At 44.3% G+C, this 16,649-nt stretch overlaps 3 protein-coding genes across 3 annotated transcripts; 1 reads left to right on the top strand and 2 right to left on the bottom strand.

Moving 5' to 3' along the window:
* Positions 1-4,352: 4,352 nt before the first annotated feature.
* On the bottom strand, positions 4,353-4,764 carry HOO65_050441 (uncharacterized protein; the record flags this gene model as incomplete). The annotated part of the gene is made up of 2 exons (XM_071003561.1): positions 4,353-4,504; positions 4,545-4,764. The coding sequence occupies 2 exons, from the start codon at positions 4,762-4,764 to the stop codon at positions 4,353-4,355; spliced, it is 372 nt and encodes a 123-aa protein (XP_070858500.1).
* A 5,347-nt stretch (positions 4,765-10,111) lies between these two features.
* Positions 10,112-13,552, bottom strand: HOO65_050440 (Retrovirus-related Pol polyprotein from transposon TNT 1-94; the record flags this gene model as incomplete). The annotated part of the gene is made up of 5 exons (XM_071003136.1): positions 10,112-10,748; positions 10,806-10,891; positions 10,949-12,645; positions 12,865-12,983; positions 13,083-13,552. 5 exons carry the CDS (start codon positions 13,550-13,552, stop codon positions 10,112-10,114), a joined length of 3,009 nt encoding a protein of 1,002 aa, XP_070858499.1.
* A 498-nt stretch (positions 13,553-14,050) lies between these two features.
* HOO65_050439 (uncharacterized protein) lies at positions 14,051-14,734 on the top strand (the record flags this gene model as incomplete). The annotated part of the gene is made up of 1 exon (XM_071000892.1): positions 14,051-14,734. The coding sequence occupies one exon, from the start codon at positions 14,051-14,053 to the stop codon at positions 14,732-14,734; it is 684 nt and encodes a 227-aa protein (XP_070858498.1).
* Between the last annotated feature and the right edge of the window lie 1,915 nt (positions 14,735-16,649).

Here is a 16,649-nt window from a genome sequence, read left to right as displayed (position 1 = left end):
GAAATGAAATCTCTCAGCTGATGTCACGTTTGGTACACAGAATTAGAGGGATATAAGGAAATGTATCCAGATAGTCAGGGTTCCTTTGTGGCAAAGTACGGATGTATCGTGTAGTTATGCTTAGAGTCCATCTGGCAATAAATATAGGATTTGCCTATACTTTGGAGATTAATGAGCAGCATGTTATCGCAATACTAGGCTTCGAGTCACCTTATGTGTAACATTAGACAAGGAAGAAAAGAATACTAAATTGAAGTAGAATTAATTTTTATAACTTAGGTGAAACCAGAGACAAGGCAGCAGACCAAGATCTTCAATAGGGGCCCTGTCTCCATCTTCTTGCAGGTGCTTGCCTTGCTACTTACTGGCGGCTGTTCCTGTTACGTCGTAGGGTCGGGTTCCTGTGTTCTATTTGGATTCGCCGGCCTCCCATGTAAAGTCCAGTGGCTTCCTGTGTACTTTGATGACCATACTTTAGGATACTGACTTAGAATGGCGCGTTACCATTAGGATGATACGCCAAAATCTAGCTGCCACATTCGTGACCTTGGGCATAATAGAACACCAAAGACGCAGAAACGGTATAATGTGATACCCAAAGGGTTTGAAGCGCAGCAGCAGACGTTGATGGCGTATGCTATGAGGTTTTATGGTCTAGAGGAGCAACTGGCCCGTCTGAAAAGAGAGAAGAGGGGAAGGCAATACCTAATCCCAATCAGCGTTTTATGACCCTAAGTGAAGCGCTAGTGGCTGGAGAAAGACTTTCCGGAATAGAAAGCGAAAATAACGGTGTTGTAGTGAATGACAGCTCTTCAAAGGAGTCAGGGCCAGAATGAGAAGCTGCTTCGGTTGTTGAAGTTAGAGGGGAAAGCATACCACATCAGCGAGCCACTAGGTCCGCGACACGAGTCAAAAGAACTAAATTGTAATAGGCATATCAATGGCAAACTCAAATGAGGTTAAAATTTGCAAACAAGTTTTATTTTGGCCAGATTCTGTGGAAATGAAATAGCTCAGTTTTGGTGGTGTAATTTCTTTTTTGCTTGACGAAAGGTTGGGGTTGTCGAAAGAGTGGTGGTGCATGGTAGATATTGTTTCGGGGGGATCTAACATCCTGAAGATGGTATTAATGGTCACCATTGGGATCAATGGGATTTTGGTGCATTCAAGAAGAAAGGGCCAATAGCTAGGCTGAGAAGAAAACGATGTACAGAGCCCGTTTGCAAATTACGACCCTCGCATGTGACGAACAGACAAGCGAGGCTACCTGTAGAGGAAGATTTCGAGTGGTAATGCAGCTTGGGCGAGCTTACCTCCGCATTTACTAGCCTCATTGGCCCTTTACCTGCTTGTCGTGGCATGAATATTCGATGGCCTGTGAAGCTTGTGATAAGTGAGCTTGGTCTATGAAGCATGAAAATTAGTGAAGTCTGACCTCGAGCTCATAGAAGACTGTGTGAAGACCAGTACAAGGCGGGATAATGAGAATGAGCAGGAGAGTAACTAGAGCAAAACAGGATCTTTGCACCTGCACATAAAGCACAAAACTACGGCATAGATTTGAAAAACTTGATGTTATGAGGGACATTCTAGATTCCGATGAAAAGTCTAAAGTGGGTAGAAGTCTAGTGGATGTTGGGTTGGGTGTCGACGAACAATCTGAAGCAATGACCATCAAAGCCTGGCATACCATGAAGGAAATTCACTGCCTCAGCTGAGTCTTTTATTGAATTACTCTAAAACCTATAATGTGAGCGAGGCAAGACTATATCGTAATGCAACTGACACATGTGGCTGTCTGATGGCATGTGGCTGTGAACAAGACAGCTATGGAAGGGCTTGATTCAGTGCTTCACCAGGAAGTCTAGACTAGTCTCCCAACCTAAAAAACAATAAATAGGCATAGCCTATAGTCATAGATTTGCATTGTTCCAAAATTTACAAATTCTGTGTTGAACTATAATACGTGCGTGTGAGATAAGCCCATACATGTGTAATACACTCTATTATCTGTGTCTGGCCGCAGACAAATAGGACTATACAGAAGACAAAGGGAATACTTTCACCCCTAGTCGGACATTTGAATAGATTAGTGTTGAAGATGGAAATACCTGCCGAACTGCTGACAAACACAGCAGGAAAGAAAATGTTGTTGATCCGAGTCAAGGTTACCAGGATTGCCTGGCCAAATCTTGGAATTAGTATTTGTCAGGCTTACCAAGATTGCTCACCCTGGTGTAGTTCACCCACACGTTAGGGTTAGTATAAGCCACAAAGGGTCTTCTTGTCATGACAGGACACTCAGTACATCCTCCTAATATCAACTGTTATTTATGCGTTGCATTCTAGAGTTATAGTTGGCAAGAAGGGTCAAATTTGCAACAAATAATACTATCTCGTGCATTGTATTTGAAGATATCCATCTCAAAGAGACTGATGTGTCTCTGTATAATAGTTTTTTTTAGTTTACATTATCAATATTGGGTTGTATGTTCTCTATGTCACAGCATCTAGCATTGACTTTTTCCTAGTTACTGGTGGAAACTTTCACAGTGGTACCTCAAGTTAACAGGATATAGTGAATGATATGCATGCTGGGATGTTCTCATGGCCAAGCCTTGGCAGAAATCAATGCAGCAGCAGAATCATGGCGCTAGTATGTAATTACTGTTTGTTAGAGTTTGTGTATTGGGTTGGCATCATCGACGTTGGCTGGTCTGTAAACTAGTATGACACTAGAAATAAAAAATGGCTGTGGCACATTCCTATTTCATATGCTTTCTACCTCTAGAGAGTGTCACCATTTCATTGCTAACTAGCTGCAACTTTGTTGTCACATAATTTACTAGTTTGCAGAACATTGCACACAGACTCTCACACTCCCATCTGTCAAACAACTTTGCTCAAACCACCTATAATGTTTTCAAGTTCTGGATAAGCCAAGATATCGTTCTTGTAGTCGCCACTATCAAACAAAACCCATAACTTGGTACTCGAGAGGCAGTCAAGATCTACACAGTGGGTTTTGATACCTTCTACGCCAGAATAACGTGAAACCAGGCTCGACAGGATACTCGTGGCAACTCTATGTGATTGACTCCACCTGAAGAAGAGACTCTAGTATAGTTCATTTATGACCTGGATTTGGGAGGGTTCCCCCCTGAGTTAATAGTGTTGAAAGAATAGCCAACCCCCTCCTCTCAGAACGAGATGTGGGACGTGTTGGGCAGCATTAGGCTGGAGACTTCGTGGAGCGACAACTAGGGCTCAATGCTCATTTTAATCACGCATATGACTGGCATTTGATGACCATCAAGCAGTTTTATTGAGGCTGGATATCAAGTTGCATGCTCTAACACCAACTGGCTGTCTTCATGAGGCAACTGACACTTGGGTCTCTTTGACACCAAACAAACTGATACAAGTCCTCTCACAGTCTGCCTATGCCAAGGATCAAATAGCTCATCATCAAGGAAGCTCTCTGACCCTAATTTATGATGGTATATACTATTTTAGAAAGAAGACACAGGCAAGAATGCATGAGGTAGTGCTTTTACGCGAGGAGAACAAGTTGCTGCAGTAGCAAATGAGACACTAAGGAAACGCCAGGGAGCCAATAATACACATACAACAAGGAACAGCCTGTACTGCAGGCAGTGCTCACGAGAATCTAGCGCAAAGGGATGTTGATCACCAGTCGACTCAAGAAATGCGACAGAATGATGGTTAGTCGAAGTGGACTGCCGCAAGCATTGAGCACTATGGCAATTTGGGGAGGACAGGCCATAACGCAAGCATCTACTGAGATGTAGAATCATCTGGTTAATCTAACTGTAGTTATTTTGAATAGGCTGTTTTTGTTATCATATCACAATTGAAAAATGAATGTGAGGGGTATTGGGAAGTGGTCCATTTACTGGACTCATCGACTCACTGGTAAATTACATTATTTAAAGGTGATAGTTAAATTTTGAAAGGACTGATGGCCCAGCAAGCTTAACACAACTGAACAACCAATGTCACGACAAAGCAAGGCATTGTAAAACCTGCAGTGAGATTATTCAGGATGTCGGAGGTTGTCAGGCAACCCCTACAATGATCATGGAAGGATAGTGTGGCTAGACTAAAGACATTTGCTCGAGGAGAATTCCGTTGTTATTGTTTTATAACTAAGACCAAGACTAAAAGATAACTCAAGAAAAAGTTGGACAAATTGCAGAAAATGTTCTGTCATGCTGTGATATTGCTATATTGGATAACCGTTGTAATGATTCAACTATTTACGCCCTTGTTGTAATGAGGTTTACTCCGTACCAGAGGATCTAGATGATGATCAAAAAATCTTTACTTTATCAAAATCTGAAAGAAAAGGAAGAGAAAGTGCCAACCCAGAACGTAGGATGCAGAGCCTGCTTATGGATGTCGAACACTTGAAAACCTGGGTGGATGTGTAGGGCAACCCGAATCATGTGATCAGAGAAGTCGGCCTCGTGGCTATTTGGAACTAGATCCTCTCAGTTGCGGGGGCAATGGTGACTGCTCACACGTGGGTGCTTTCTTGCAGTTTGGTTTCATATCCACAGCACGTCGAGTTCCATAACTGTCATCACACCAGCAGGCTTTATACCATTTGCAACAGTTCGTATAGTCTCTGGCAGCAATGATAGCATGGGTATCAGCTACATCAGCAGCAGGCTCAACAGCAGGCATTGCAATAGCAGTGCCAGCAAGAGCGAGGAGGAAGGTAACAGTCCAGGGCTGCATTTTGGTAGTTTGAGTATGGGTATAAATGAAGTTGGGACTTGTGAAGACAAGAAGACCGGAAAGAAGTATAAAGTAGAAATGAAGTTTGAGAGGATTGTAGGTAAAGGCAACTGTATGGAGTTGGAGAATTGATGTAGATGTGAAGAAGTGGTCAAAAGACTGATTATCATGGAGGTAGCAAAGGCTTTATATGCATGCCTGAATTGATTCTTGATCGAGCATGTAAAGTCATTAATAGTTATACATCACATGAACTCTCCTGAGCAGTGTATCACAGGCCACACAGAAGCCTGTGTATAGGCTTCCAGAAACCTACCTTACTTGTTATTAGCTTTTGGCTATACTATAGTATTTGCAGAAGCACTGGATTACGTACTAGCATACCTAGTTGTCCTTTGCCCCAACTTCCCTTGCAAACTGAAGCTGGCTGTCTATTTTTGGGATTGATGGCTACATTGTAGATAGTGGTCTTCTCACACTTCACACTCTATATTTTGTCACGTTGCTTGTCTTCCCTACAGAACGTTGTGCCGCTTAGGATTAACAGATCTATAACTATCAATGGCCGGAGATGAGAAAGAAAGGATTCAAAAGTTCTTGGACGGATAGGTTAGAGGTCTATAATTATGGCGTAAACTGTTGGATGAAATGTTGGATGAACTGCATGGAGGATGGGTATTGTGGGGAATTTGCCTTCGGTCGGGTTAACCCTGGGTAAACCCGAGCCCGAATACTTCAGCTTAGTTGTCCATGACGGAAGAACTTAACACTTTAGAGAATGAATAGAAGACAAGCTTCACCAATTCGATCAATCTGTATACCAGCACGGTTCCACGTGCGGTTGCACAGGATCACGAGTGACTTCTAAAGTGATATAACTGAATTCAGTAGATTATTCCGACATAAACCTTAATATCCCGTCATCCTTTTTAGCCCCCACTTTCCGCTCTACTTGACTCCTATCCCACTTTCCGTTCTACTTGACTCCTATCCCACTTCCCGCATCGTCAAGGGCGCAGCAGTTTTTGTTGCAAGCGGTAATGAGCTAGCTCGTTTAGCTCAAGGCTCTCTTTGACATAACGTACATGATAAGCGAATACATCAAAAACATCCACCCCAAGACACAAAATAGCATGAAAACACAACACAGCATGAAAACACAACACAGCATCTACCCAAGTGAAAGTGAGTTATATGCTCTCCTGCAGACACTTCAGCAACTATCTGATATGTTCTTGATTTATGACCAGCCTCACCACAAGCTCCGGACTGCCTTACCCTCGCCGGCCCCAGCCTTCCCTGACCACCACTTCTAGATAATTCCGGCATGACCTGCGCATAAACGTCCTTGTCATCAATCTCCCTTCTTCTCATCCGTATTCATCTCCCCTGTATTCCGTAGCTGAGCTTCTCTTCCCCTATGATGGTTGCTAAGGGTCTCATTTGCCTGTCGAAGGATCTGGACCTCGGACTCAAGAAAGGTGTTCTGACACATTGTTGCCTTTGCTCCTTTTGAAAATATTTTAAGCGCCTGAATAATTGAGGTCGGGGAGCTGCTACGGTGCCTTCTAACTCACTTTTCCGGAAATTTTGATTGAGAATTGGCCTCTAGCCCTGTCTTTAGCGTCTTAGAACCTGAAGAGTCGGGGAGCCCGACCTCCTTCTCCATCGGTGTCGGAGTCCAGCTGCACGTCAAGCTTACAAATCACACTTTCCAGATCCAAAGGAATGATCCCGGCGCCTCTGAGACCCCCCCCCCCCCCTTTAATTTTGCTTTCTGTCATAGCTGCTTGGTGTGCAGCATAAATAGCCGGAAAGTAATCAGTCTTGGAAATATAGGTTATCGGGCACCTGATCAGACGCTCGATTTCTTGACCGTATGCCTTCTTGAGAGGTCCAAAGCAGCCAATGTCAACAGCCTGGAGTTTATCAGATGAATGAGATGGCAGACAAAGTGTGATAATGTTGTTTTCCTTGCAGTGTTTCTTGAAGTCAACTGAGTGGTGGCTTTCATGCCCAACAAGGATAAGAAGCCGATGGTAGGGACTGTTTGATTAGGCCCTTGTATTGTCATCGAAGTCCTTGGGCCACTGAAGGCCTATATCATTGTCGGTCGACCCATTATGGGTCATGGCAATAGCTTAATCCACCGGCAGGTTATACTTTGGTACCAGCTAGACAGGTGATATTGGCCCGCAACTACGATGAATGGTGTGACTGCCCAGCCTTCAGCATTGATCACCTAAATAACTGTGACTAATTCCCCATTCCCAAGCTGCACTGATTTAGCCCTTCCACGCCTTTCTGTACCTGTCACAACGATTCCACTTGCAATCACACCCAACATAAAGCCAGTTTCATCAAGATTGAACATCTCAGCTAGCCTGACACCATCTTTCGTGACAATGTTCTCTACAAGCGTGAACTAAGCATGAATATTGGCGGAATCTTCGCGTTTGGCCGTCTTGTAGTTGTATCTAGGATTAAACCCCCTCTTGAGGTCTGGCTGCCACTTGACAAAGTTGGAAGGCCTGCGCTTGCCGACGGGTGACGCGTCGCCCAGCATAACATAACTTCCCCCACTGGGTGAACTCATGACGACATCGAAGCTGAACGGCTCGAAAGATTCTATTTGCTTCAAACCAAGCCCAACGGCGAGTCTGACGCCAGATTAGTCATTCTGTACGGCCATGAAAGCAATGCAGCGGTATTATATTTGTTTACCTAGCTAGAGGCTTCTGCTCGAAGGGCTAAGGAGGAATGAATGGCCACATGCCTTTTGAATAATCGCTACTGTTGCCACCTTCTAGCACATTGCCCCTATGGTTTTCAGCAACTAGATATGGAATGTTTAATGCCTCCAAGGGTGCATGTCGGGGAGAACTGGAAGAGTTCCATTCCACGACTGATTCTGCTTCAATGCATAAGCTCAAATTCATCAGAGCCTATCACAAAGCTCGTGAAGTAGGAGTCACTAATAGCCATATACTCTCTGGCTGGAGAGTTACTAGAAATCGGCCAATTTCTCAAGCCAAAGCTCTGTAGCATCCAGAAATTCAAGACGATAGGCCGAGCTACAATCCGAAGAGAACTCCAGAGCGAGCGACATATTTCGAGTCGCATGATATACCACGAAAATCCAGCCCCCGCATTCGCAACCTTGGGCTTAGTAAATCATCAAGGAGGCGGAGACGGTACAGCCTGATAGCCAAAGGGTTTCAGGCGCAACAGCAAACCTTGATTGCGTATGCCATGAGGATTGCTAGTCTAGAGGAGCAACTAACTCGTCCGAACAGAGGGAAGAAGAGGAAGGCAATACCTAATCCCAATGCGCGTTTCATAACCCTAGATAAATCTTTAGTGACTGGAGAAGATCTTTCCAAAAAAAGAAAGTGAAAAGAAGCTTGATGCGGTGAATGGCAGCTCTTCAGGGCAGTCAGGGTCAGAATCAGAGGCTGCTTTAGTTATTGAAGTTAAAGAGCAAAGCATAATACCTCAGCGAGCCACTAGGCCTACGAAGCAAGCAAAAGAGCTAAAATTCAAAAGATATATCAATGGTAAACTCAAATCAGGTTGCAGTTTCCACATAACCTCAATCTTGGCCAGATTCTGTGTAAATGAAGTGTCTGAGTTTTGGTGGTGGAACTTTGTTTTTCTTGACGGAAGAGTTGTGGTTCACGGTAATAACTAGGGTTTTCGAGCTCGGCCGTTTGATTATGCTCTTTATCCAAGCGCATCCCAAGCCCGGGATGTTGCTGGACAAATATAAACCCCTATCACTTACCAGCAGGCGATCATCGTGGTCGGCGAGCAGTTAGTTACTTATTTATCTCATACCTTGAAGCTGAAGATGGGGTTGCTGTAAGGTCTGACGTAGAGCAAACTCGACTTTGAGCTTTGCTTGATCAAAATTCTTGCGCGATACAAGGGTAAAATCGAACTAGGAAGTATGTTATAGAGTGTTCTGGGTAGCGCTTGAAATATGTTTGTAGTGAGATAAATTCAAAATTATGAAAGTCCCCCAGAGCCGGAGGGGTGGTAAAGGTATGTATATATTTTTTAACTGACTGCGACATGCTTGGTGACTGAGAAATTATGGCTAGAAAAAAATAAGTGTAACACCGCATTTTTTCCAACTCACTTATCTTGTAGGTTATTCTTATTTCTATGTCGTTGGTAATACCACTTAATTATGTTTGTGTTGTCAAGATTGAAACAAGCCAACTGGGGACCAAAGCACAAGCATGCTACAAACTAAAAAGCCTAATCACGGATTTAGCGGCTAAGGTGGAATCCTCATTTGAGCTTAAATCGACATGGTTGAAACTAGCTTTCCTAGTAGAAGTAGCTAACAAGATATCAGGAGGACGTACTGAATTTCCTGGAGGGAGGAATAAGCTATTATTGAAGTTGCTCTATCTCTATCTGTTTCTTGCCTGAAGAGCGGATCTCATCCGATTTATACATGTCTGGATCAAACACATGGGCCCTATATATGTCTGATTCTAACCCTAACGTGTGGACGAACCAGATCAGGGTCAGCAATCCTGGTAATCCTGACTTGGGTCACTAACACAAACGCCAAGGATACAAGGTGATTTTGCCCCATAATCATGAATTAAACCTGCCAAAGTCTTTTCTTGTGCTCTTTAAGAGCGCCAATATTAATGCTATTAATCCAGACCATGAACTCATATCTCTTTTTGTTAAAATTGGTCCTTATTTTTTATGTATTAAGTTAGAAAAAATTTCTTTTTCCTGTCTCTAATTATGTAGCACCTTTTTTCCACAGATAAGACCCAGTCTTATCTATTTACCCGAACCTTCTCCGGGGCACTCGTGGACGTTTTCTCAACATCCCCCCCACTTTCCCGGAGCTCCGGAGAAGTGGGTACATCTGGCCATTGTACTTGTGGATCTCGTACTCCGATCATCAATCTGAATTCTGGCATTTTCTGAGGACCAAGCGGTTTTGTCAACCCGTCTGCCGCCATTTTCGCTGTTGGAATATATCCGATCTTAATCCGACCTTCCTTAATCCATTGCTTGATGGCATGGTGCTGTATGTCGATGTGCTTAGTCGCCTTCTTCACACCCAGGGATTTTGCAATTTTGATTGCCGCTTGGTTGTCTCCTAGAACTAGGGTCTCGTCTTTCAAACACAATGTCTGACTATTCCTAGTTCCAGTTTCAAAAGTTTCCAGGATTTTATTGAGTATCCTTCGAAGATGGATCCCTTCCTTGGCGCATGGAGTTAGTCCGATATATTCGGCCTCCGTGGTTGATGTTGCGATCGCTGCTTGTTTCTTAGAACTCCAGCTTATCGCTCCCCCGAGCCCAACGAAAATTAACCCGCTGACAGACTTCCGATCATTTGCGTTCGCATAGTCAGCATCGCTATATCCAACGATATCCATCCCCCTCGGCGCGCTTCGAAGCAAATTGAGTATTCAGCGGTGTCACGCATATATCGTAGCACCCTCTTTACCCCTGCAACGTGCCTTGGTGTTGGTCTCGCGGACGCCTGCGCCAGGCTTGACACTGCAAATGCAATATCTGGTCTCGTCATCATGGCTGGGTACATTATCTTGCCCAATATCGACTGATAATTCTTTGAGTCCAAGATTTCTTCGTCTTCTTGTGCTGGTTCAATATCTGACCAGTCTCCCACTGGAGTGCGAATCGGAGACCTCCTCCGCTCGTCGAATCCAGCGTCATCTACCATCCTTTGGATGTACTGCTTCTGATTGATCCATAGCCTCTTCTTAGACCTATCTCTCGAGACCTGTATTCCAATAATCTGGGTGGTCTCTCCCAAATCCTTCACCACAAATCTCCGAGAGAATCGATCCTTGAACCACTTTATAGACTTTCCGTCCAATGATGCTATGGTTATATCATCCACGTACAGCAGAACTAACATTTTCCGTTCTGCATGGTATAATAAACACGGCTCCGTGACCATGTTTTCGAACCCCATAGATCTAAGGAACTTAGTGCAATCTTCATTCCACTGATATGCTGCCTGCTTCAGCCCATACAGGCATCGATCCAGTTTCGCGACCATCCCATTGGGACACTTGACATTCGCAGGCAGCTTGATGTAAACATCCTCCTTGATCTTTGACTGGGCAAACGCATTACATGCGTCTATCTGATGACACTCCATGTCATATTGACATACTGCCGCCAAGAACAATCTTAATGTGGCGCTCCCAGGGGTAGGTGCAAAACTTTCAAAGAAATTCACACCATATTCCTGCCGGAATCCCCTCACCACCAGTCTTGCTTTGTACTTTTCGAGTTTTCCGTCGATACCATACTTTTTAGCAAAAACAAATCTTGTGTCAATCGGATCACATCCTTTTGGCTCAGGCACAAATCGCCACGTCCCAAATTTCTCAAGTGTGTCCAATTCGTTCTTGATGGCCATCTTCCATTCTTGCCCTTCCATCGGGTGTAGTATGGCTTGATCGAGTGTCATGCTGGGTTCTGACAATGCCAACATGGCTTTTTGTCCTAAATCATTTCCCCCATCAGTCTTCATCCTTTGACTTGAGGGTTGATTTTCTCTTATCTCCGATTCCTCGGAAAGTTTTCTCTTCGGTATCTTCCGATTCAGCGATTCAATCAGAAGATTTAGCCTTGCATTGACTGCATCCAATTGCGTCGTATCAATCCCTGTTATTGCCTTCGTTTCGGAAAAGGGCTTCAGTGGTTGTTCTTCTCCGCCCTGATCTTGTCCTTGGCATTCAGGTATCTCTACCTCGCTATTCGGCTGATAGTTTTCCGCAGGCTCTTCCTTTTCGACGAACCTCTGATCGACACCCTGTGATTCTTTGGATGCATCCTCATCCTTATCCCGGGGCAGTTCTTTCTCTTGTTCCGGATTCTTGGGTTGCATATTCTCATAGAAATGCACTGATTCTGTAACACGGACTTTCCGCGCTTGGATATCCCACAAGATATATCGGCCATCGACATTTTCATCATATCCTAGTAGTAGGGATTCACTCCCCCTAGGTCCATGCTTGGATGCCTTCGAATGCCTGATAGCCCGACATCCCCATCTTCTGATATGATCCGTCCGTGGCTCAATTCCGAAAAATAATGAATGTGGGACTCCCTGCGTACTCAATGTCCTGTTGGAGATGTATACCGTCGTCCTCGCGGCTTCCACCCAAAACCTTTCACCCAATTTTGTTTCCGACAACATAGTCCTGACCCCGTCGTTGACCGTTCGGATCGCCCTTTCGGCAATGCCGTTTTGACTTGATGAATCCGTGAGCGTGTATGTTGGCTCAGTCCCATTGGCCCTTCTCCAGCTCTCCAAGATTTGCTTCAGTTCTGGGGCATTGTCGCTTCTTGTCCTCTTAATAGTTTTACCCATCTTGAGTTCAATCACTTTTCTCCATTCGTCCAACGCCCGTTGAACATCGCTCTTCTTTCTCAGCGGTAACAACCACTTGTATCTGGAAAAGTTGTCGACAATTATCGCATACCAGCGGTGACCATTCCTCCCAGCTTCATGTGGGCCGGATACATCTATTGACACACTGTCAAGTGGCTCTTCTGTTGCCATCGAGACTGACGAATTCCCATGGCTTCTTGTCATCTTGCCTTTTGAACAGTGTTCACACCCGAAGTCTTCTGGTCTAGGAGGTGTTTTCTCCGGGTTAATCGCCCTCAGCCTCTTGTCACTGATATGGCCGAACCTCCGATGTAATTCGTCATATGCTATAAAGCACATACTGGTAACCGTATCGTCTTCTCGCAATGGGATGACCATCTTGTCTTTGCCATCATCGATCGTAACGTTCATGTCCTTAAACAGAACAGATTTCCCTTCTTTCATGAGGGCCTTTACCGATATCAAGTTTTCTGACAGTTTTGGCACGTATAAAACCTTGGACAACTTAAGTTTCTTATTTCCAACATTCAAATCTACCAAGCCTACTTTAGATGCCCCAATGCAGTCCCCGTTCGCCACCTTAACTGTCTGTCTTGTCTCCTTGGGGTTTTGTAACAATGTTAGCTCCTTTGTCATATGACATGAGCACCCGGAATCAATTATCCAGTTTTGGCATTGGGTGCACTTACTGCCTGGTTTCTCCTCAGTGGCCTGGTTCGCTTTCTGCTTTGTGTTGGTCTTTTTCTTCGACCAACATTCGGTCTTCGAATGACCCTCCTTGCCGCAGTTGAAGCACTTAGATTTCGATCTGTTGTACTTCGCTTGTCCGTTGGTGCCGTACGTCTTTTTAGCTGCTTCGAGACATTGTATCACCTCATCCGTCGAGATGTTTTTCTTTCAGTAGCACTCCTTGGCCACCTCCTGATACTCGAGTGGAAGCAAAATCAGAAAAGTCTTGAGGACCGCCTTCTCCACAACATTTTCGGCTTTATAATGCCTTGCGTAGACCGTCTCGAAATTCATCCAGCTTTGCAGAATGGTCATTCCTTTCACCAAAGGTGACTGAAATACTCTTCCCATTTCATAAAAAGCCTCATCGGTCGTGTCTGCAGGACAAGCTTTCTTCAGCTTCTTGTAAGCCTTGCTGAGAGTCTCCTCGTCCCTGACCAGACTTCGAAAAGTCTCGTTCAGGCTAATTTCGAGGATGCGTTTCGCCAATTCCTCATCCTTCTGCTTCTTGTTGCTATCCCTCTTCTCCCTTTCCACGCCCTCCATGGGGTTTTCCGCCAGTAGATACTGAAGTCCTTCATTCTGGATTTGCATCAAGAAGTTTGACTCCCATTCCTTCCAGTTTCGTCCTTCAAGTATCACCGTCATCTTGACGTTTCCGTCTGTCGTGTAGGATATCGAATAATCGTGAAATAAATAAAATAAAACAAGTACAATAAAGTACTTTAAGAACACTATACAAATGTTCTCCGAAGGTAATTCAGTATAGGCTCATAACCTGTTAAAATTGGTCCTTATTTTTTATGTATTAAGTTAGAAAAAATTTCTTTTTCCTGTCTCTAATTATGTAGCACCTTTTTTCCACAGATAAGACCCAGTCTTATCTATTTACCCGAACCTTCTCCGGGGCACTCGTGGACGTTTTCTCAACACTTTTGCGTATATCACAACCTTATTGAGTCACTTTCGCACTATATTGAAAGGTTTATCCTCTTTTCGAGCTCCTCGCCGTTTAATCGCGGCACTGTGCTTTTCATCATTATCTTTAACGTAAGTGCATAGGATGTCGCAAAAATAAGGAAGTCGGAAAAAAATCCCGTAACTCTCTTTACGTTCCCTTTTTCAACAATTTCTCAACCACCAAGTATGCCACAGTTGAATAAAGAAAGAAATATAATTCTCGCCCTTCAGGCCCTTCGAAATGATCCAAAATTACGCGTTTATCGCGCTGCAAGGATATACAAAGTCCCACCTAGTACCCTCTATGATCGATATCACAGCAAGCCTTCTCGAAGCGATATTGTCCCTAAATCGCGCAAACTATCTGATCTAGAGGAACAGGTCATTGTTGAATACATTATCAACCTAGGGTCTGGAGGATTTCCCCCTCGGCTTCGTGGCGTGGAAGAAATGGCCAACCGACTGCTCGCCGACCGCGACGCGTCACCCGTTGGCAAACGTTGGGCTTCTAACTTCATCAAGCGACAACCAGACCTCAAGACGTGTTTTAATCGTAGATATGACTACGAGAGGGCTAAATGCGAAGATCCAGGCCTTATTCGCGATTGGTTTAGACTCGTGGAAAGCACAATTGCGAAGTATGGTATCAACACAGCTGACATCTATAATTTTGATGAGACTGGCTTTACCATGGGCCTTGTTGCAAGCGGAATGGTCGTTACAGCCGTGGAAAGACATGGAAAGGCAAAATCAGTTCGGCCAGGAAACCGAGAATGGGTTACCGTCATCCAGGCGATCAATGCTGAAGGCTGGGAAATCGCGCCGTTCATTGTGGTTGCAGGCCAATATCACCTCACCAGCTGGTATTGAGAAAGCAACCTCCCAGACGATTAGGCTATTGCAACAACCCATAATGGCTGGTCTGATAATGAGACAGGTCTTGAGTGGCTAAGGCACTTTGACTGACATACCAAGGGCCGATCAACCGGTCACTATCGCCTTCTGATCCTCAATGGGCATGAAAGCCACTATTCAGTCGGTTTTGAGCAATATTGTGAAGACAACCACATCATCACACTCCGTATGCCAGCTCATTCATCTCACCTACTTCAGACTCTTGATGTCGGGTGCTTTGGGCCCCCCAAGAAGACCTATGGTCGAGAAATTGAGCATCTGTTGAGGTGCTCAACAACCCACGTTTGCAAGACTGATTTCTTTCTGGCCTTTTATGCTTCCCACCAAGCAGCCCAAAGACAGCACTTGAAGCTAGCTCTCAGTTTGAATACCTCAAATGACGCATCAACGGGCGTTAGAGTAGCTCGCCTGCATCCCCCCCTTGCGGCATCCACGTCATTAACCAAGGGAACAAAAGCAGTAATGCATCAGAACAGCTTATTAGATTCTGAGGTTCAGGACCTTTGACAGGCGAATGAGATCCTTAGCAATCGGCGCAGAGCCAAAAGAGTCCGATTACAACATGGGGGGAAGATGGCTGTAGTTGAGGAGAAGGATAATATTGACCAGGAAGATGTTGATGCACAGGTGAGGGCGGAATTACCGAGAGTTGGGAGTCCAGGAAGTTCGGCAGCAACGAGGGAAAGGCGATGTGGAAGATGTGGTACAGGTGGCCATAACTCAAGAACATGTCAAATTGCTGTTGAAACATCTAGAGAGCAGAATGGTAATTAATTTCAATTGATGTTTTTTTTAAATTTAATTTTATCTAGAATCCTGTGCAGGGTGTGCCGATTTCTTTCCGACTTCCTATGCACATACGTTAAAGGTAAATCTTAGCCCACGAACAAGACGCCCCTTGTCTCATTTAACCCTGTGTGGAATATATCTTATTGTTTGAATCAGTTGATTTATGATACTCTACATCTTTGGACTTCATCCCTTTTGTATTGTGCTCATGAGGATTAATGAGGATTCATGACAGGTGTCAACCCTTTCATGGGTGTTCAGCCACAAGAGGTGTGGGTCTTGGCTTTGTTGCGTGGCGTACTAAACAGGTTAAGTGGCGTCCCATACATGCCCCACTTATTCATACATCTTGTGGCTGAAGATCCGTGATAGGGTTGACACTCTATCATGAATCCTCATGAGCAATATAAAAGGGGTGACGTCCAAGGACGTAGTGTAGAAGTAATGCCTTTAATAAATAACCTGATTCAAATATTAAGATCTATTCTACAGGTTTTGAAGACATGGGGCATGTATGGAACGCCACTTAACATGTATAGTGCGCCACGCAGCACCCTGTTTCCCGCTTAATTAGCCCCCACCCACTCCCCCATGTTCATAAGTATCTGTTGAGATTGGTCCTTGATTTATTATGTAAAGTTGATGAAAAGTTTGGTTACTCCTCGTTGCATATATACTATCCCGTATTTAAATAACCACATCGTCTTATCGGTTTACCTGAACTTTATTTGGAGTTTGTTTGGATGTCTGCTTCAACAGTATCCATATTTAAGGCGGTGTGATGCCTCTATGGGTTCTGATATGAAGCGCCCAGCCTGGCGACTAGCATCGCGTTTTAGTCTTTTCCACATGCGTTACATCACAATCATGTCCAAATATTCATGACATGATCGTCATACATGACGTCGTGGTTTTGCATGAAAAATCTCAATTTAGTCTGTCTATATAATTTCCTAGGACTAAATATAGGGCTGGTCAGATGGTAGTGCCATAGTGTGGCTGAGACATCATGTCACCATAATTGATGTGGATCCCCTTGAGAATGGACTCTCGGATAATCGAAGGTTAACTCATGAAGATT

The sequence above is a fragment of the Ceratocystis lukuohia genome (genome assembly GCF_044167205.1).
Source record: "Ceratocystis lukuohia strain C4212 chromosome Unknown Supercontig5_pilon, whole genome shotgun sequence".
NCBI classification, from domain to species: Eukaryota; Fungi; Ascomycota; class Sordariomycetes; order Microascales; family Ceratocystidaceae; genus Ceratocystis; species Ceratocystis lukuohia.
This window is presented reverse-complemented; position numbering and strand designations above follow the sequence as displayed.